This window comes from Dendrobium catenatum, unplaced genomic scaffold (assembly GCF_001605985.2).
Source record: "Dendrobium catenatum unplaced genomic scaffold, ASM160598v2 fragScaff_scaffold_220, whole genome shotgun sequence".
NCBI classification, from domain to species: Eukaryota; Viridiplantae; Streptophyta; class Magnoliopsida; order Asparagales; family Orchidaceae; genus Dendrobium; species Dendrobium catenatum.
The window spans coordinates 1,046,067-1,067,482 of NW_021318682.1; the positions used below are offsets into that span (position 1 = coordinate 1,046,067).

Here is a 21,416-nt window from a genome sequence, read left to right on the forward strand (position 1 = left end):
AGGTAGAAGTCCAATGTCAGTTAGCGGCCGAGGAGAACTATGACATTAGATGATATTCGGACAGAACTCGGGCGTCACTTAGAGTTCAGGTGAAACCCTAGCGTCACTTGGAGGTCGGGCAAAATTTCGGCACCACTTAAACGTTGGGATGAATTCCGTCGTCACTTGGAGGTCGGGTTGAATTCCAACATCACTTGGACAGAATTCCGGCTTTTCGTGGAAGTCGGGTTGAATTCTGGCGTCACTTGGACATAATTCCAGCGGCGGTGGTCGAGGAGTTCTTCCCTCATGTCCTTCTTCTCTTCTCTTCTCCTTCCTCTCTTGCTTCTTGCTTCTTGCTTAGATCATCTCTCAAGAGAAATGAGGGGTCTATTTATAGATATTATGGAGTGGCATGGCCTGTAAATAATAGGAGGATCAAGGGCAAATGTGGAGTGGTTCGATGGATGACCGATATTGAATCCCTTGATCATGGACTGTTCATCAGACATTTGAAGGTCTTAGTGGTGTCATAACTTGGCAATCTTTGGCTCGTTGGATTCGTCTCGTCGAGCCACTCAATTCGATTATAAGCATGTCATGTTTGGAAATTGTTTGGTAATCCAAATTGTGGTTTGAACCTTCCAACAGCGCTTCAGGTCCTTGATTTGGACTCATTTGGGCTTGGATTGAGTCGAATTTGGTGTCGTTGGGTTCGTATTTCCGAGACGCTAAGTTTGACTATAAGTTTACTGAAAACGGAGTTCAGGTGATCCCATATTTAATTTTTGAAGCTTCCGGGTTGATTTTGCCTCGAGATTCCTGCCCGATCAAGATAATTTTTGCATGATATCGCAGTATTAATTCTGTTAAGTCATTCCAAAATTTTAATTTTGAGCACATATACAATCCTACTTGAGGAGCATAAGAACTTATAATATTAATAATTTATCATTAACAATAATCTTCAAAGCTATAATTCTATTTTCAATTCTATCAATTTTACAACTTTATCTTTCATACTCATATATAATCACACATACCATTTCTAATACGACTCCTATTAGAATACCAAAGTTTAAACACTAAACTATCAATCTCATTAGCCTTCTCTCACACCCATTTAATTTTCTAAATGAATATAATATTTATCTTCCTAAGGATCATAATATCAATTAATAAAGATTTAAAACTCAAGATTTCGTAAATCCAAATTCACAGGATTTACTAAATCCTATTTGCGTTAAATCCTACTTGTTGCCAAACAACCCCTTAGATAGATAAAGTTGAATCCTACTTGTTGCCAAACAACCTCTTCAAGGGGCTTCAAATTTTATGATCCCGTATTTAAAAAAATAAATAAATTATAGATACATTTCTTCCATATATAAAAGAATTTAGTCTATTATTATCAAGGTTGTGAAAATCGAATATAATAATTATAATATATATTATAGCAAATTTATAATACATATCATTCAAATTTTTAGCCAAACTAAAAAAAAAATTGAAGCCCAACTAGCCCAAATAAGCTCAAATTCACATTCTAAACTATTCATGCAACATTTTTAGTCCCACATCATAGGGGGAGTTTGAAGTTGTTTCCTTGAACCCTTTATAAAGTGAGAAGTACACTCTCTTTGCAAAATAAATTATGTGAGTTATCTGAGAAAACTTACAAGTATTATGATGAAATTAATCATCATATTTAATAAAAATATTTTTAAAAGTTAAAAAAAATTAATAAACAAAAATATATTTTTAAAATTTTAATTAAAACAAAAATAAAATATTTTTATGAACTGGCTGGTTCTTTCCAACTCGGACCGGTTCAACGGTTCACCGGTTGAACCGCTGGTTCAATCCGGTTTGATCCGGTTCTATTCAGAGCCGGTTCTGAAGTTGGATCGGACCGGCCACCAGCCGGTTCACGGTTGAACCGGTTGAACCGGCCGGTCCGATCCGATTTTCAAAACAGTGATAAATTCTGAAGATTTTCTTCAGAATTTACTAGAATTGTAGTTCTATTTCTGTCTTATTCGATATTTTTTTATTTTTTTATTGAAGAAGATACTCGTTCATTCCTGGAAGTTCAATTCAGAACAAAGTTCGCCAATGCTCAGCTCCTTATCCCTGCTGTACAGTTCTCGACTCTCTTCTTCCTCAGACGCGCACACACACACTCACTTCCTCTCTCTAATGGTGTATCTTACAGAATCTGAGCACCTCCTTCGTTCATTGCTCATCAATCCTTTCCTTCCTGCACCTACGGGATTCTTCTCGCGCCTCAACAAAGTTCACATCTTCCTCGTTCGGTACCCTAAAAAAGCTAGCTTTTTTAGCTCAAAGCGGAGAGGAAAGGAAGGCCTTTCATCGGTGAGTTATTGTTTGACGGCTGAGGATGAGGAGAGCTCGGCTGGTGATGGCGAGTGCCGTCCTCCTTTCGATCTCAACCTCGCCGTCCTTCTCGCAGGATTCGCCTTCGAAGCCTACACCAGCCCTCCGGTAGGAATATTTGACACTTCGAAACTTTTGGTTTGAGGATTTGGAATGTGTTTTCGACCTCTGCTTTTCTTGTAGAAAGATATGGGGTGGCGTGAAACAGATCCAGCTCAGTGCCAAACGGTGATTCTTTCAGAGTAGGAGTTGAATTCATTTTATTTTCTGATTTTTTTTTCTTTCTTTTCTTTTGTACTGTATTTACTTTGGATATACTGGATAGGAAAAATTTCTTACATCAACTTACATTTTAATCATTTGGTTTGACTGCTATAAGCAAGAAATTGATTTTATGAAGAAAATTATAACATGTATATTTCTTTTTGTATTTTTGATGAAACCCAATGAAAAGCTGAAGTAAAACATGAAGCGTGAATAATATTAGGTTGTGTTCATTCTTCAAATTATTGGCTATTACTTAAAAAAAAAAAAGAAATTACTTTTCCACTAACTTTCTCCTTATTCAAACAAGTGGGAAAAGCTATTTTCAATTAATGTTGTTTAGTATTTCCATTTCATTTTCGTTTCTTCTCTCAACTCCTTCAAACTAAACTATGTTCATTTGTGGTGATGAATTTTTTTATATATCTATACGGCTATACCAGTAGATGAAGCAACTCCATTTTTTCAATGTGAAATATGCTCTACAGTCTACACCCCATCAAATCCTTGAATTTTCAACATGATCTATATATTATATATATCATAATAAATATATAGTTGGCCCAACTTTTTCCTGCATATCATTCACATCACTCTTATATATAATGTCATATAAATTGTGTTCCAAATGCATTGACTTTGTGGGGTCTTAATAGAAATGAGATGTCTGAGAATCATTTAAAATGGTGGGTGATTCTGACTGATTGTTAAAATTTCCCTGAGTTTCATTCCTTTTTCTGATTCACTGTCAAACTGAATACATTACTTTTATGATCTATGCAGTTCATTTCTTCGTGAGGTGTACGATGGTCAGCTTTACATCAAATTACTAAAAGGTGTGGACCTTCCAGCAATGGATCCATGGGTGTGTTCTTTCTCTCTTATAGTTGTAGCCTTTTTCTGAGTGAGTTGTAGTGAACCATATAGAGCTTCCAAAATCAGTATGGTAAGAATGGGTCATTGGCACATTGTTATTATTGTATTTGTAGATTGAATATTAGGAACTGACAGCTTCATTGGGAACTAACTGCTCCTTAATTTTGAGCTGTTTAGAACATTAAAATTGATTTTGGCTACCTAATCTTATGTTTAAGATAGTAGATAATGAATTTGATGTGGTCTTTTGTAATGTGCATTTTATTGAGCTTGAACATGATATTTTCAAGTTATCATTTACATTAATTCTTTGCTTTTCAAACCTTAAGAAGCATCCCATTTTCATCATATGATGGAACTAAAATTTGATTTTGTTAGTTGAAAAAAATAATGTATTCAGGCTAGGAAATCACCTTTTTTACACATGAACTGATATGTGTCAAGTGCTAATACATAGCTTTCCAGTTTGGTCAAGTTGATATGTTAACATCTTAATTCTAAGGAGCAATTTTATTTATAATTATTGTTTAATGATCAAATTTACTTTCCGCTGTTAACATCAGGGAACAAGTGACCCCTATGTGATATTTCAAGTGAATGGGCAGATTGCCAAAAGTAATGTCAAATGGGGGTGAGTTGCTATTCATTTTTCTTAACTATCATTAACATGCATTATATTTCTGATAGGGTTTCACTCCCTTTGTTTTCTTTGATGTTATGATTTTTCAGTTTTTTAATTCTTGACAATATGCTTACTTTGATAGCCTTTTTGTATTTGTTGAATATTAGTTGTGTCTTTTCCCATATAAAGTTAGGTGGCTCGGGCTTATATATATAATGAGAAAGAATTCATCCATTAGACCTAACATGACATTCATGGAAGTTGCCCATAAAGAATTACACAAAATAGCTTTGATACTTCATTCAATACTCAACATGAATTAATGGAAAATGAGGATTCTTAAAGCTAACTTCAAATAGTTGAGAGATGATGAGTGTTATGCCACATGAAAGTTACATTTGGCAAATAGTACTTAATGGAATCAAAGAACGATAATATTAGAAACCATACTCGGTTAGTCAATTGTGAAATATTTCAATTCTTAGATAAAAATAAAGGATTTGGGGGTGGTCAAACATAGCATGTTTACAAAACTTGGATGAGGAAAATAATACTTAAAACTCTGTAAAAGAATGAATGGAGAAGGATTTAAAAAGTGATCCCTAAATAAATAAGATAAAATTGATGGCGTTCAAAATAATGATGTTAAGAAATACAATCATAATAATGAAAATAATGAAGATGAAAAAAATAAATGTTGATTAGTGTAAATATTGTCTAATATGCAAGTTGAAGGCTATGATGCACCGACACGGACACAACACGGACACGAAGACACGGACACGACACGGACATGACATTTTTTAAAAATGTAGGACACGGGTGCGGCGTGGACACGTCATAATAAATTTTTAATATAATATGCAGAAATTAATGTGACATTATATTAAAAATGACAAGCAATAATAAATTTGTCATGATAACTTGTTTAGCTTATAACATAAAGATGTTTAGTACAAAATGTCTAGTACAATAACAAAAATATAACAAAAAAACTATTTAGTACAACATGAAAGTCCAACTACTCAATAGAGGGAATGATATAATTAGATTCAGAAGTTTGTCTTTGGCCTTTAATATCATCATCATTGAATATCATTGCTTCCAACTCTGGTTCATCTAAAGAAAGATTTGCAACATTCAATAATCCCATATCATCAAGGCACTTGAACCCATCTCCAGCAACATCCCACATCTTGTTATCACTTGTCATATAAAGTGGGGTTTTCCTTGATAGAAGATGAAGATTTGTATGCTCATAAACTAAATCTTCAGCTCGTTGTGAAGTTATTTTATTCCTCTTCATTGATTGAATAAATGAGTATGTGCTCTAATTTCTCTCACAACAGGAAGAGGATGATACTTGACCAATATGTTTTATTACTATTATTTAAAGAAGAGGTGCCGAAGCTCCATGAATTAACCATCACATTTTTGGATCCATCCTTCATCTATCAACCAAAGATTCTTGATCACCAAAATCCTTTAAATATCCAAAGAACTTTGCAAGTTCTATATTAATTTTTCTTCTCTCCTCATTTGGGAAATATCGTTTCAAGCATATCTTTCGCATATTTGAAACTTCTAAATCTTTTTGTGGTGAGACACGTTGACGGTCTTCTAGAAGCCATTCTTTACTTGAATACTTTCATATAATACAAAGCATATAAAATTATATGTTCATTAACCAAGAAATTTAAATTAATTTAAAAGATGAATATAAATGTACCTTGGATTTAATGAATGGCTTATCATTTTCTACAGATTGTTCTTTTGAACCTTCGCCTAATCCACTCCCACCAGCCGTAGAGCTCATTTTGCTTTAAAATGCACTGGTTAAATGGAAGTAATAAAGGCTTAATAAATATCTCAAACTCATTTCAATAAAAACATAAATCTCTCTCACAATAAAATCACTATTTCAAAATGCAAGAACAACCTACAAAACCAAACGCAAAAGCAAGAACTAGGATGACTTTTATACTATGTTGTCATATCGTTCTTTTTAATACTTCAATAAATGAAGGATGACTTCATAAGATTTGAACACTTATGATTACATCAACAATAAACAATGCCATATTTATTGGATATTAATACTTATTAAACATTTTTGGCATGGCCTTCTACAATCAAGTGAATAGGAATTCTAGAAATATTAGACTGAGCCATGCTTGCATCACTAAGCCTTGTTCTATAAAAGATTTTATCATGCTTTTTATCATACCAAGGATAAAGTGATGCATATGTATGGTAGGTTTAAGTATTGTGATCTTTTTAATAGAAGAATAGAGTTATGGAATAGAATATAAGTTTTAGAGTTAAGATTGAAATAGACAAGTATTATGTGATAGGAGAATGTCATGAAGTTTAGAAGGTTGACGTTGCATGAAAAAAGAGATTGACTTTGTTAACTAGGATGAAAAGAGATTGACGTTGCAAACTCTCTACCATTCATTGTAATAATGATTTACATGCATGAAAAAAATACAAAGAGAATAGGGTTGCAACTTGCAAACTCTCTACCATTCTTTTGTTCTTGTCAACCAAAACCAAAAGCAAAAAAAAACCTACAATCTACAACCTAGGGTTTGATTTAGGTAAAAACAAGAACAATCGCACAACCTATAAACTAGGGTTTGATTTAGGTATTTTTTTTTCAAAACCCAAAACAACCAAAGTAATTTAAGAAAAAAATAACATGCTCTTGTGAACACAAATCCACATGATAAATGAGAAAAAATTGAGAGAAATGATGAATGACAAAAAAAAAAAAAATCGAAATCTAACTTACAGAAATTTTTTTCTGGTCGATGGTTCGCTCGGCAGCACGCAGAAGAAGAATGAGAAATGGGAATGAGTGCTCGCCTGCTCAGGACGGCCGAAAACTGAAGGCGACGGTGCGGGCTGGAGCCTGGAAGAATCTCGACGGTGCGTGAGTGCGGCTGCTCGCGAGTCGCGTGAAGACTCTGCTGCCTTCACTCGAATGAATGCAAATAGCGGGATTAGGGCGGACTCGGGAATGAACCGGTGCTTACTAGATGTGTTTTCCTTTTTTTTTTTTAATTTAAATTATGAAATAGCCGGACACGCGTGTCCCGCTTAAGTTTTTTTAAAAAAAGACTGGACACACTCAAAACATGTCGGACACGTGTCCCCGTCTTGTCGGACGCTTGTCCATGTCCGACACGTGTCCGACACTGCACTGCCTCTTAAAACGGAGTGTCGGTGCATCATAGGTTGAAGGGCATCTTGGTATCCCATTTATGTAGATGGGAACTAATCAAGTCGATGTCGATGAACGTGGTGCATAATTATTACATAAAAGTATGCAGTTTAGTTTTTTGTATGAAATTGAGTGGGTCTTAATAAGTTTCAAAAAAGTCTTTCTTGCAGTTTTTGACTTTATACATATTCAAAGTGGTGTTTAATGTAGCTTTTGTATGGGTTATTAATGCCATTACTTTTAATTTTATATTCGAGGGTCTTGGAATGAGTTTGGGTCGCATTTGCAATTATCAGATTCTCTTGAAAATTAGAACAAAATGAGAGGAGAGTAGAAATTGAGAGATTTTATGATCGATATATATATATATATATATATATATATATATATATATATATATATACATATAAGTGGAGAAATAATTATCTAGTAACAAGACAAATATGGAAACCAGTCATTAATTTTGAAATCCATAATTAGCTATGTAGTAGAAATTGAATGATGCTATCTATAAGATGTTGGATTATTGTAGATGGAAAGTTGCTGTCCACAAATTGTTGGACATCTATATATGGTAAGCTGATGATTATTTTAACACTCCCTCAACCTTGGTTGTATATGTTGATCATGCCTAACTTGTTAATTAGATTATCAAAACTTATCCCGAGTAACTCCTTGTTGAGGATATCAACAATTTGAGAGATTGTTGGAACATAAAATTTGTTGGCTGGTCTATTTTTAACCTTTTTGAGATGAAATATTGGTTTGTATCAATGTGTTTAATCTTAATATGATGGACATAATTTTATGCAAGACTTGTGGTAATGTGGTTTCCATAATATAATTTTAGAGGTTTTTTTACATCATAGTTTTGTGACTATGTTCTTGAAAATATTTCAATTAAATCATCACACTCTCACACACGCTTTACAACTAAGTGAAATCCAATACATATGATACAAAATGACAATGACCAAGTCTTCAATCCAAAGTATAAATTAAATATTGAAATGAAAAAAAAAAAAACACTATTTTTCATTGTTTTGGTCATCGAAGAAGAAAGATCGACACTTTCACAGATGTCTTGCACAAAAGCACTAGTTTGTAGGCTTTTGCACTTTATTTTGCTCTAAGGTGTGGTTTGAAGGCTTTATGATGGATGTTGAGAATGAGAAGCTTGGAGGATTTTAGCAATGTGGATTCCTAACCCCTTAATGGTGTGGGGTATTTATAAGCTACAATTTGGTCAAAAAGTCTTTCTAATGGCTAGTTAAATCCCAAGTTGATTTGGAAAGTCAAAACCCAAAAATCAACTTTCTCGATGATCATATATACGGTCATTCAAAATTTCAAAATTTTTACTTATTTTTGTATGTATTCAAAATTTTTGCTTATTTTTGTATGTATTATCTGAAATAGGATTTTGGGCCTAAGTTTGCTTGAAATGTGCATAAGTGCTATAATTATTATTGATAAGATCTTATAATAGCTAATGTCCAATAGATAGTCTATGTTAGATAGTATGCAAAAAACAAAAATTGCATGTCGATACAAAAATCATATGCATGATCATATGTGCGATCGTAAAAAAATTAGAAATATTATGGAAATTAGTTTCAAATTATATGCATTTACTTATTGTTAATACAATTAACTTTATTGCTCAAATGCAATCATTCAAAGAGGCATCTTAGGCAGACTTTATGAAAGAAATCTAGATAAATAATAATGATATTTCTTACCAAAATAAAGAAGCTATGTAATTTCAGTTGCTCAAACAAAATTTGGATGTTGGAGGAGGCATTTTTGTACAACTATAATAATAATTTAAATATATATTATTAATACATGCATCACTCAATCAAAATGAAGAAGTCCATAAACTAGAATCTTCATTTATATCATGTCTTTTCATTTTAATGCAGATTAATTTGAATTAAGCATCAAGAAAGTTTTCGTTACCGAAAGGCCAGTGAAAAGATGCTAGGGCATACCAAGAGAAGACATGCATGCATAGCATATTAAAATGGCCCAAAGGATATAGTAGCTTCATAAAGGAGTGAGGTTTCTTTGTATGGGAGACATGAGTGACAATCAAAGAAAAAGGTGGTTGAAGGCCATGAAGCTTAGTTGAAGGCCTATCGAAGGGGAGTCACAACGATGCAGAAGAGAAAGGGGGTTTGAAACAGTGGACGTTGAAGTCTTGTCGAAAGGCATACAAGAGATGTGTTGTAGCTTGCAGGTACCCTTGGAAGAAAGACGTGATGCTAGTGCTCACATTCACAAAATCATGATAGAGTGAGGATGTTATTAGACTGGTCCATTGGATCGGTCCAGCGGGTCTGATGGGACCGGCTCATGCAAAACAGGTAGAACTCTCCGTCTGTCTGTACGCGCCGAACGGAGGCCGCAAGCCTCGGTGGGCTGTTTCCTCCGTTCAGCTGTTTTGGAAGAATTTTTGAGGGGTTTGGTTTGAGAGGGAAGTTTGAATGTAAGGACCGTTTAGGGATTTCCTTTGAATTGTATGCATTAAATAGTTTGTTTTTCTAGGGTTAGGGCATCTTGAATTTGGCTGAAATTTGAGATCTCTTAGATTTTAGGTATCCTTTGGGCTCTAGCGGAATCTAGAGATTTGGGAGAGAAAGATCATCCTCTCGAATGGAGGATCAATTTTATCTTGGTATTTTCCGTTTCCATTTCATCAAATATTATTTTATCTACTATTTTCCTATTTTTGTGGAGAATTCTCGCTATTTTTCGAAGATTGATAGGAAATACTTGAGATTTACAAGTACTTCCTATCAAATTGACATCAGAGTGCTTTCTTGGGCGAAAAAATAAGATATCTTGGCTGTTTTGCAATTGGAGCCTAGATTCAGTTAATGACAACAAAGAAGATGGAGGCGGAAGGCGAAATGGAGCAATTTAAAATCGAATTGGAGAAGTTCTCTACATGGGGAGAAAAAATTATATATATGAAAAACCGTATGGAAAATTGATTTAGAAGGGTGGAGGAGATGTTAAGAAGGCTCTTGGAGATGCAAACAAACATTTCACTAGTGGTTCCGATGGCTAACCCTAATCAAGATTTGACCGGGATTCCCTTGGCTGAATCGAAGGGAAAGGAAATCGGACAAGAGAAGTCTGACGAGGGGAGTTTCTTTCATCAAGAGCCACCTCATGTGGCTCCGATAAGGGGTTGATCTGGGTTTCTAATAAGGGGACAACAAAGATGAAATCTTTTGGTGAAGGTGGTGGGGTGGTCGACCACTATGGGAGGTCTTTGGGCAAGGGGAGTGGACGACTGAAGGATGGGGATGGGCCGAACCATGGGGATCGGGTCATGTGAGGCGAAGGGAAGGAAGGGGGGATTCCCACTCTCGATACATGGGGGAAATATGGAGAGATCACGATAACCGCTACATTGGAGGAGGAAGAAGATATTGGGGTGGTAGTGATCCTAAGGTGAGGAAGTTGGGGATGTCAGTATTGGAAAGGGAGTATGCTTATGGGTGGCTGCACCGGGTGGAGATGTATCTTATGATGAATGGGGTGACGTAGAAGGAGAGACTGACAGCAACGACCCTAAGTTTGGAAGGGAAAGCTTTAGCTTGGTTCCCGTGGACGATAGTGATAGGAAGTACTTGAGTTCGCAAGTAACCCTAAGGTAATACTTGAGTTCGCAAGCATCCCTAACCCAAATCGATGATCCAACAACGTAAAAACTGCTGTCCACAGCAGGAAAACAGCACCAATCTGCTGTTTACAACAGGAAAACAGCACAAACTCGGAGAAATTTGAGAGAAAACTGAAGTAGAGACTTGTATTCCACTAGAAAATGAAGTAAAATAGCAAAGATACAATTGTTCTTCAATTTAAGAGGAAGAACAACTCTCCAAATCTCCGGCAACGTCAAGAGCCCAAAGCAAAAGAACCCTAGATCTCAAATCTCATTCAAATTCAAGATGAAAACCTAATTCTATCATTACTCCCTAATTAAGGCTAAAGGAATGATACAAATTCCCTAAACACCCTTCTAATTCAAAATTTCCCTCCAAACAATGTGTTTAACTCATGCCTGGGCCAACCAAAGCTTCCGCCCCCCTTTACCTGGTTCCGCCTGGCTTCTTGGATCGGTCCAGCCGGCCCCTCCTGGGCTGGCATAACATTACTTCCCTCCCAAAGATTTACCTTGTCCTCAAGGTGGAAGGAAGGGAATTGATCCTTCATTCTTTCAAATGGCTCCTACGTCGCATCAAACTCGGGAAGACCTTTTCATCCAATCAACACTTCTTTCTCCCTGTTTATCTGATCTGACGCCTCGTAGCTCTAGTGGTTTTAATATCATTTCCAGCTCCGCAGTCAGGGTCTCTAGTAACTCCGTACTCACTGCATGCTCCCCAATAGCTCTCCTCAACCGAGACACATGAAAAACTGGGTGTATGATAGTTGATGGGGGCAGCTTTAGTCGGTATGCCACTGCCCCAATCTTTCATAAGATTTCATAGGGGCCGAAGTACATTGGTGCAAATTTCTCATTCCTCCTCGCCACTGTCCTTTGCTTATAGGGGCATAATTTTAGGAAGACATCCTCCACTTCAAACTGCATGTCCCTCATGTGTGAATCCACCTGTCTCTTCATAATTTGTTGTGCCCTCTGCAGATGTTTTTTCAACTCTTCTAGCACATTGTCCCTTTCCTCTGAGTACTGCTTCACTGACGAAACTGGTGTGCTTCCCTTCCCATAGTGCACTAGGTGTGGGGGTCTCTGCCATACATCACCTTGAAAGGCATCATTTGAGAAGTAGAATGGTACGAGGTATTGTACCAATACTTGGCCCAAGATAACCACTTCGCCCACATCCGCGGTGTTTCAGAGTCAAAACACCTCAAATATGTTTCCAAGCTCTGGTTTAACACCTCCGTTTGTCCGTCTGTCTGTGGATGGTAGGCAGTACTTCTCTTGAGAATCGTGCCCTGCATTCTAAAAAGCTCCTTCCAAAACTAGCTAAGGAACACTTTATCTCTATCAGACACATATCGACTCAGGAACCCCATGTAATCTCACCACCTCCCTGATAAATGTTGCCGCTACTGATATTGCGGTGTAAGGATACCATAAGAGAATAAAATGAGCATACTTGCTAAGTCGGTCCACCACTACAAAAATGACTGTGAATCCCTTTGAGCTGGGGAGGCCGTCAATGAAGTCCATAGATACTTCCTCCCACATGTTGTTTGGAAGTGCTAATGGTTGAAGTAGCCCTCCTGGTGCCATCGCCATGTATTTATTTCTCTGGCACACCTCACACCTTGCCACCATCTCTTCAACATCCTTATACATCCCCTTCCAGTAAAGCTCCGCTGCTAGCCTTCTGTATGTCTTATGTACCTCTGAATGCCCCCCAATAGCACTGTCGTGAAATTCCTGTAGTAAGTGGGGAATGTGTTCTGATGTTCGTGGCATCACGAACCTCCCTTGATGTAACAACTTCTCCCCCTCCAAATAGTACCCCGAATGGCTACTACTATCCTTCCTCAAGTCTTCCTTGATCTTCTTCAGCTCCTCGCTCTGCAGGCTTTCTTCTTTGATGGCCACCCCGTTAACCATCAGTGGTACTGAGACTGCCAACTCCTGAAGTTACCCAACACATCTGGATAAGGCGTCGGCCGCCTTATTTTTCACCCCTAGTCGATACTGGATCTCAAAGTCATAGCCTAAAAGCTTTGACAGCCACCTCTGATGTTCTTCAGTCATCATCCGTTGTTCCAACAAGTATTTCAAACTCCTTTGATCCGTACGAACAATGAAGTGCCTTCTCAAAAGATAAGGGCGCCATTTCTGAATGGCTTAGACGATGGCCATCAGCTCTCTCTCATATACTGACTTCAATCGAGCTCTAGTCTATAGCACCTGATTGAAATAGGCTACATGCCTGTGATCCTGTATCAACACTTCTCCCAAGCCATACCCTGATGCATCAGTCTCCACTATAAAGGTCTGGCTGAAATCTGGAAGAGCTAACACTGGAACCGTCATCATGGCCTTTTTCAATCTCTCAAAAGCCTGTGTTGCCGCCTCTCCCCATAAAAAATTGTCCTTCTTCAGTTGCTCAGTCAAAGGCCACGCGATGGTACTATATCCCTTCACAAATCTCATGTAGTAACCAGTCAGACCTAGGAAACCCCTCAACTCCCTTATGTTCCTAGGCCTAGGCCATTTCTGCATTCCACTCTGTTCATCAAGGACTGAAAAGTAGCAGAGGCGTTAGTGAGCCCAAATAGCATCACCAAGAACTCGTAATGCCCCTCGTGTGTCCTGAAGGCCGTCTTCTGAATATCCTCCATTCTGATTTGGTGGTAGCCTGACTTCAGGTCCATCTTAGAAAATCATACTGCTCTGTGCAACTCATCTAGTAACTCGTCAATCACCGGAATAGGGAACATATCCGGTAATGTCTCCTTGTTCAAAGCCCTGAAATCCACGCAAAACCTCCAACACCCATCCTTCTTTTTGACTAGTAGGGCTGGGCTAGAGAAAGGACTCACGCTGGGTCTGACTATCCCTGCCTCCAATATCTCCCTGATCAGCTTCTTGATTTCATCTTTTTGAATTTGGGGGTAGCGATAAGGTCGGACACTAATTGGTGACACCCAATCTTTCAGAAGGATTACATACTCCTACTCTCTGGGTGGTGGTAAGCCCTGAGGTGGCTGGAACACCTCCCTGAACTGCTGTATGAGCGGTTGCACCACCAGTGGAATGTCTCCCTCATCCCTCACACTAACCCTCTCAAAGCGCTGCAGCTCCACCAAATATCCACCTCCCACTTTCTATATGGATTTGATCTTGCATTTGAGAGATACCCCAGCCTTGGTCAGCCTAGTATCACCCTGAGTCGTCCTCCTTCCTCCCATCACCAGTTCCATCCTCAATGTCCCCCAATTGATCTTTTGGTCTCCCCCAATGTTTGCAGCCACTTCATCCCTAGGATGACGTCAGTACTCCCTAATTCTAAGGGAAGGAAGTCCTCCCTCACTTGGATCCCCTGAATCTTCAGCACTACCCCTCTACAAACTCCTCTACCCATTTTCACCTTTCCCGTGCCCATCATCACCTCATAGCCTCTTGTATCCGCTAACTCCTGTTGACATTGATTTTTATTCGAGTGCCCTCGAGAGCCTTTGATCGATTTAATTAAGTCTTGTCAAATCCAATTTGAGCTCAAATCAGCTCGAATTGAGTCGAATTAGGCTCGATCGGGTTTAATTAAGCCTGATTAGTCTACCTTAGCCGTATCGAGTTTGTTATGATTCGAGTCGTAATTTTTAATTGGGTTAATTTGAGCAAATCAAATTAAATTCTAAATTGACCCAAATCAGATCTAATTTTGAGCTTGGTTTTAATTTAATATGTTTAATTTTTTTATGAGTTTAAATTTGTTCCTAAATCAATCAATCAAACCGATGGCTAAATGACCTCAATTCCCTCCTAATTAGCCTTAGGATGAATCCTAGCCGTAGATCTAATGCCTTGATTATTTAAATACTCTTTTAGGGCTTCATGAGAGGGGTGGGCTTCTATTCTCTCTCTAGCCACTCTCAACCCTAACTTCTTGGTGTGAGAGCTCTTCCAACTTCTCTCACCTTTTTCCACTCAAATCCATCGGTCAAACTCCGTCGGCAGCGATCCTCCTACGAGATCAAGGCTAGATCCATCCAAGGCCTCGATCCGGCTGATCCAGAGCTTGTTTGATCGTGATTTCAACTAGAGAAATATACGAGGACAATCTACAAGCTCAACCGTATAAAGAACTTGAAGATCCAACGGTGAGATTCCTCAAAACTTTAGATCTAGATCACTACACTTAGATCTATATAGTTTTTTTTATAAGTGCTTTTTAGATCTTTCAAATATCACCCCATGCTTTCTCTTCATGATACTAATCTATGTTTAAAATTTCATTGAATTTAGATGTCTCGATCGAGAGAATGAAGTTTTTTTTCTCTTTTATTTTCTTCATTTAAAAAAAAATTCTTTTTTTTGTATTATTATTATCATTATTTATTTAAAAAATTATATTTATTATGTTTAATATTATTATTATTTTAAGTAATTCATAATTTTGGATTGTCATAATTTAGTTTGTCTTTGAATTCAAATTTCCCCAAATTTGAAATTCAAATTCTTTCATAAATTATAAAATCTATTTTATGAAAGTTTTTTAAAATTTTCCTTTCATTGGATTTTGAATTAATTAGGATGACTTAATTCATTCTAAATCCAATCTTCAAAATTAAGTAAGCATTAAAGCCTCCTTAATTTCCTCCATTAATTTTAAATTTGAAATCCTTAATTCCCTCCATGAATTTTGAATTTCAAAATTCAAACATCCCTTAATTACTTTCATAAAATATTATTTTATTTTATTTTAATAATTATTTTTAAATCCCTTTATTACTTTAAACTTTAAAAATTCATACCTTTCTCGTTTTAAATCCATTTTCGGCGCACAATACCTTGTTTTGATTGTATTTGAATTCTGCACGATTTGAGATCATATTTGTTTTAAAATATTAGTCATACCTGCAGTTATTTTGGAAACAGTAAAAGAGCACTATTTTAAAAATATTCTATTATCGTATTTAAACTTCGAAAATACACAACTTTCTCATTTTAAATCCGTTTTTGATGCACAGCACCTTATTTTGTTCGTATTTAAATTCTGTACGATTTGAGACCATTCTTGTTTAAAAATGATAGGTATATTTGCAGTTATTTTGAAAACAGTAAAATGACACTATTTTAAAAATACCCTATTATTGCATTTAAACTTGTAAAAATTATATCTTTTCCGTTTTAAATCGGATTTCGGCGTGCAACCCCTTGTTCTTTTTAGAAGAATGAGGGCTTTATTTTAAAATTATTTTTAGTATCCCTTGCTAGCTGTTTGGACAGATTCCTGTTTGGATTGGCTTGGGGGATTATTTTAATATTATTTATATAATTACCACTATAATTATTTTGAAATTAAAAAATTATTTTGAAACCTTGCATGAATGACCAGTGAGTCCCCCTATACTTATGTATTATAAAATCACCTATTTTTTATTATATTATTTTCTAAAAATTTATATATATATGTAGGTATTTTGATTATTTTAAAATTACTTATATTTGTTAATCCTAATTTTGGGAGTTTCACCATATGAAATTTTAAACATAGCTTCTATGCATGAAAAGAAAATCATGGGGGGAATGGATTAGTGGATGGTTGAGTCCCAATCATTCGCTAATCCCTTCATTAGGTGTTTTCATTTTTCTTATTGTTCGTAGCTTGCATGTGTAGGTTGCACCACGAGCACTTAGCTTAGGCTCTCATAGATTTAAGGATATGTGTGTTTACTACTTTTATATGTTTTCCATGCATTATTACCTTGAGGGTTAGTGTAAAACTCTATTTAAACCCATATAACGTAATGACATCATAAGGACAAAAATTAAGGACCCGTCTAGCGAACTTAGAAATTTTCTAGGGCTTAGGGTAGATCAGTGATTGACATGAAAACCTCAACACTTAAACTTAGTGACATCATAAACCTCCTAGAATTTTCTAGGAATTTTTAGTATTCTTTAGACCCCTTAATTAATCAACCATAATTAACCCATTAAATAAGGCCCTGAAACCTTCTGAAAATTACAATAAATACATTTTTGGTCAGAAAATTACCCATAATACCTCAAACTGACCAGAATCTGTCCCTTGACCTTAGATAAATAGGGCTCCTTAGTTTGACTCTAGGTTGACCCTTAATTTGACCATAGGTGGAAATTATCGTTTTTTCCCTAATAAATCATTAAAAATTATTAAAAATTCAAAATTTTACCCAAACACTTGGGAACATCTTTTCAGGTCATTCCTGACCTTTGGGGGTGATTCCAATCAGTTTGGAGTTAATTTGGATCAAAACAATAAAATCAGTCATTTATTAGGAAATTTAGAAATTCCCTTAATTACCGTGAACTTAGAAAATTCATAACTAATTATAGAAAATTCCAAATTAGTCAAACTCACTTGCATTAGACTCCAATTAGGATCTAGTATTTATTAAAAATATTAGATTTCCAGAAAATGGCCTAGATTAGTAAGTCAACTTTTTGGTCAATCATAGTTCATTTAGGGCCCAAAACTTAGAAAATTCATAACTTTGCATAGAAAACTCCGATTTCAGTGTACTACCTGGATAATTATTCATCTTAAGGTCTAATATTTTACTAGGGTGTTATGAATCCCAAACCTGGCCTATTTCCTATAGTGACTTTTTGGACCCTTAATTTAGTTCCTACAAGGACCCGAAACTTTCTAAAACTGGCTAATATCACTTAAACTTTAAATATCAGTATCTTAAGCTCTTAAAACTGATCAACAAACTCGTGAAGATGGTCATGATCAAGCTAATAAAAATGGGGGAGCATTATCATGATTTCTAATAATATTTTATGCAGATGCTTGCTCAGCTCCCCCTAAATAAAATGAGAGCTAAATTAATAATTATAACTGCACAGGTGGAGTTGCTTAGCCCTCATAATTAAGAGCATGGCTTGGCACATGGTCAATGGTTTGAGCATTTTTTATTTTCATATATAACTGCTTGTGATTTTTATTATGATAACTCTGCAGGTTCTTTAGATTTCATTTATGCTTTTCAAATGTATGTAAAATTTGTAATATAGTTAAGAGTTGTGAAAATGCACTATGAGTGGGATATTCTTATCCAACTCGAATTCTAAAAGAAGAAGACATCCCTAAAGGGGAGAGTCTTCTTCTATTTGGAAGATCGAGTTAGATGGCTTTAGATATCCAAAGAGAAAAGGCAATCACCTGGTTTCCGTTAGGCTCATTACGGATTATAAAATTCTTCTACTCGTAATTAATATTTAAATTTTAGAATTTTAAATAACATAGAAACTTAATGAACTGCCGGAATCGTCCGGGGTCGCATGCATATTACTGCATTCTTCTTTTCTTGCTATAAGACATCTCCCTGCCTGCGGGTAGAGTCCGGATAATCTGGCCTATGAGGATGAAGTGCCGGACCTAGGGAGACCCAGTCTTTTCAAAAAATTATTTTCTATAAACCTGTTTTTAAAATTCTATAGCATTCATGAGCTGACATTTCAACTAGCATGCATTGCATTAGTAACCAACTAAATAAAATTTAATTGCATTAGCTAGCAGCATCTGACCCACATAAGTCCAGGACCACTTAGGAAATTCTCTAGATGTCAGTCCTATTTCCAAAGAACTGTACTTTCCACCAATCTTTCATAAATGACTTGATAGCATGGTTTTGAATCGATTAAGTGGTTAGCTGGCTCCCCCAATCCAGACCGGGGTAAGTCCAAGTTTTGCACTGCATTAGCTAGGACACGGGTCTTAGTGTTGGTCGTAGAACACTAAGCCCAATTCGGTCTCGTAGATCTAGGGTTTAAGGCTACTACATTCGGTCTCGTAGTATACCTAAATAGTAGGTAGGTCCCTTCTTTTCAGGGACTCTAAATTCTACTTATCTACGTCACAGGATGACGCCACCTCCATTTTTTCTCTCATGCATATGATTGGATGTCTGACCTTTATTTTCTCCAGTTTCTGTTTAGTACCCTAGAGCCTCCGAATGCTGGTGTGAACCACGCATGCTGATTCAGCTCTTTGAGACCCTTCCTCCTTTTGGATAGGACTTCCTAGTCTATACCCTTGTGCTAATCCCAATTTTGGAAAGGATAATGTATGATCCTTAATTGAGAGTTTTCTCAGGCTCCGGCCTGGGATGTAATTAACCACGGGGGCTTGCGCCCGTGGGAAACTCGGCCCCACATCTACTAAACCCCACTCGAGCTTTCATATCGGGTGGGGGAAACCCGTGACTAGGTCGTGTATATTGCTACCCATCGGGGTTTGTTGGCGAAAACCTCTATCCCCAATGGTTAGTCGTATGCGCGATCCAATCTGCCCTTCCATCGACCCGTTCGTGTCGAGTGTAGAGGCCTACGATCGTTTTGTCCTACGGGATAGTGCAGCCGTACCCTCTGCGTTCGCGCTCACGAGTGGTGCTCTTTCGGAGGTCCACAACTCCATCCCTAACAGCTCAACGATCTGGTTGGAAATGAAATTGTGGGTTGCCCCACTGTCAATCAACACCACCACCTCACGGTCAGCTATATCTCCTTTGACTTTCATAGTGTGACTCGGAGTAAATCCCACTACAGAGTTCAGAGAGACCTCTGCCACATCCAGGTGCAACTTCTCCTCCTCTTCAGATCTGCTCCCACCTCGCTCCTCGTCTTCCTCATATGCACAGACAAGGAGAACTTGAAGAGTTCGATCCTTGCACCTATGTCCCGGCATGTACTTCTCATCTCTTCTGAAGCACAACCCCTTTGCCCTCTTATCATGCATCTCCTTCTCTGTCATCTTTTTGAATTGTCCCCCGTTTCCCCCTCTAGTTTTCTCCTTTGGCATTTCCTTCAGACTCTCAGGTGCTGCCCCCTTTGACGGTAAGAAAGTGGTAGTCATCCTATATGACCCCCCTGAATAGTTTCCTTGAGCCCCTCTTTCTGATTTCTTCTGATCTTCCACCAACCGCGCCAGCTCCATAGCCTTCCCTAGATTCCTTAGCTCCAGCACCCTGACCGTTGTCCGTATCTCCGGTTTCAGCCCATTCATGAAGTTCCCTTCCAGGGCTGACTCTGAAATGTGATCCAATCTGCTAGTCAAGTACTCAAACTTGTCCTGGTAGTCTGCCACCGTCCCTTCTTGAGTCAATGCAAAGAATTGCTCATAAAAGTTTCCTCCCCCATCGGCTCGGAAACGCTCCAATAAGCAATCCTTGAACTCTCTATAGCTTCGGATGGGCTCCCTCCTGTCACGCCACTGATACCATGCCAAGGCTTTTCCTTCCAAACACAAACCCGCCGCTATCAACTTCTCTTCCTCTATCAACCCGTTGACAGCAAAGTATCGCTCCACCTTGTAAATCCAGCCATGACCGTCTTCACCCTCAAAGACGAGCATCTTCAGCTTCCTCATCCGTGGGTCTCCCCCGTTTCCCTTGAATCCTCCATAACCTCCCATTCCTTGAAGAGGAGTTGCTCCCCAACTTTCACGATCTTCCCTTCGACGATTATACCCGAACCCCTCATCGTATTCCCCTCTCCTACCTTCAAAATCAGCACCCCGGCGATGAAATTCTTCCCTTCTCCCTACGAAATCAGCACCCCTCCGGTCATTTCCCAAACTCATGTCTTCTCTAGAAAGTGGTTCTAGAGGTGACATGTCATCCTCTCCCTCAATGATCTCCACTTCCGGATTTCTCCTCCCCCTAAACGGGTTCGGATTCCCTCCTACACCATGATCTCCGGCGGTCTCTCTCGCTTCCGATGTCGTAGGATTGGTCTTCAACTCCAATAGTTTCTTTAGCATTTCTTCCATCACCGTGAATTTCCCCTCTATCCTTTCATTGTTGGAGGTGATTTGAGTTTGAAAATCAAAGAACTTTCCCTCCAAATCTGATTTTAGTTTACTGATCTCGCCTTCCAAGACCTCTACCTTCTTCCCGGCCATCTCTCTTCCCACGGATCACAAAGATCTTCCGGTTGTCAAAAACCTGCTAAAATTTCCGAATTTCAGCTGCCGAAGGTCCCAAATCGACGTTCTGATACCAATTTGATAGGAAGTACTTGAGTTCGCAAGTAACCCTAAGGTAATACTTGAGTTTGCAAGCAACCCTAACCCAAATCGATGATCAAACAACGTAAAAACTGCTGTCCACAGCAGGAAAACAGCAGCAATCTGCTGTTTACAGCAGAAAAATAGCACAAACTTGGAGAAATCTGAGAGAAAACTCAAGTAGAGACTTATATTTCATTAGAAGATGAAGTAAAATAGCAAAGATACAATTGTTCTTCAATTCGAGAGGAAACACAACTCTCCAAATCTCCGGCAACATCAAGAGCCCAAAGCAAAGGAACCCTAGATCTCAAATCTCATTCAA

General features: G+C 37.6%; 1 protein-coding gene across 6 annotated transcripts in view; it reads left to right on the forward strand.

The window, feature by feature from the left end:
* Positions 1-2,052: 2,052 nt before the first annotated feature.
* The window catches only part of LOC110099777, a 46,668-nt gene continuing 27,304 nt past the window's right edge, over positions 2,053-21,416 (forward strand). For 2 of the 6 annotated variants that reach the window (XR_002303488.2, XM_020827042.2), the window contains exons 1-4: positions 2,053-2,484; positions 2,560-2,618; positions 3,424-3,505; positions 4,080-4,147. Coding sequence is in view for 5 of the 6 variants with exons in the window: in XM_020827042.2 (XP_020682701.1) it covers positions 2,095-2,484; positions 2,560-2,618; positions 3,424-3,505; positions 4,080-4,147 (599 nt within the window). In the remaining variant the exon portion in view is untranslated. The remainder of the gene's footprint in view (positions 2,485-2,559; positions 2,619-3,423; positions 3,506-4,079; positions 4,148-21,416) is intronic. The other 4 variants (XM_020827043.2, XM_020827045.2, XM_020827046.2 and 1 more) reach the window with 4 other exon arrangements.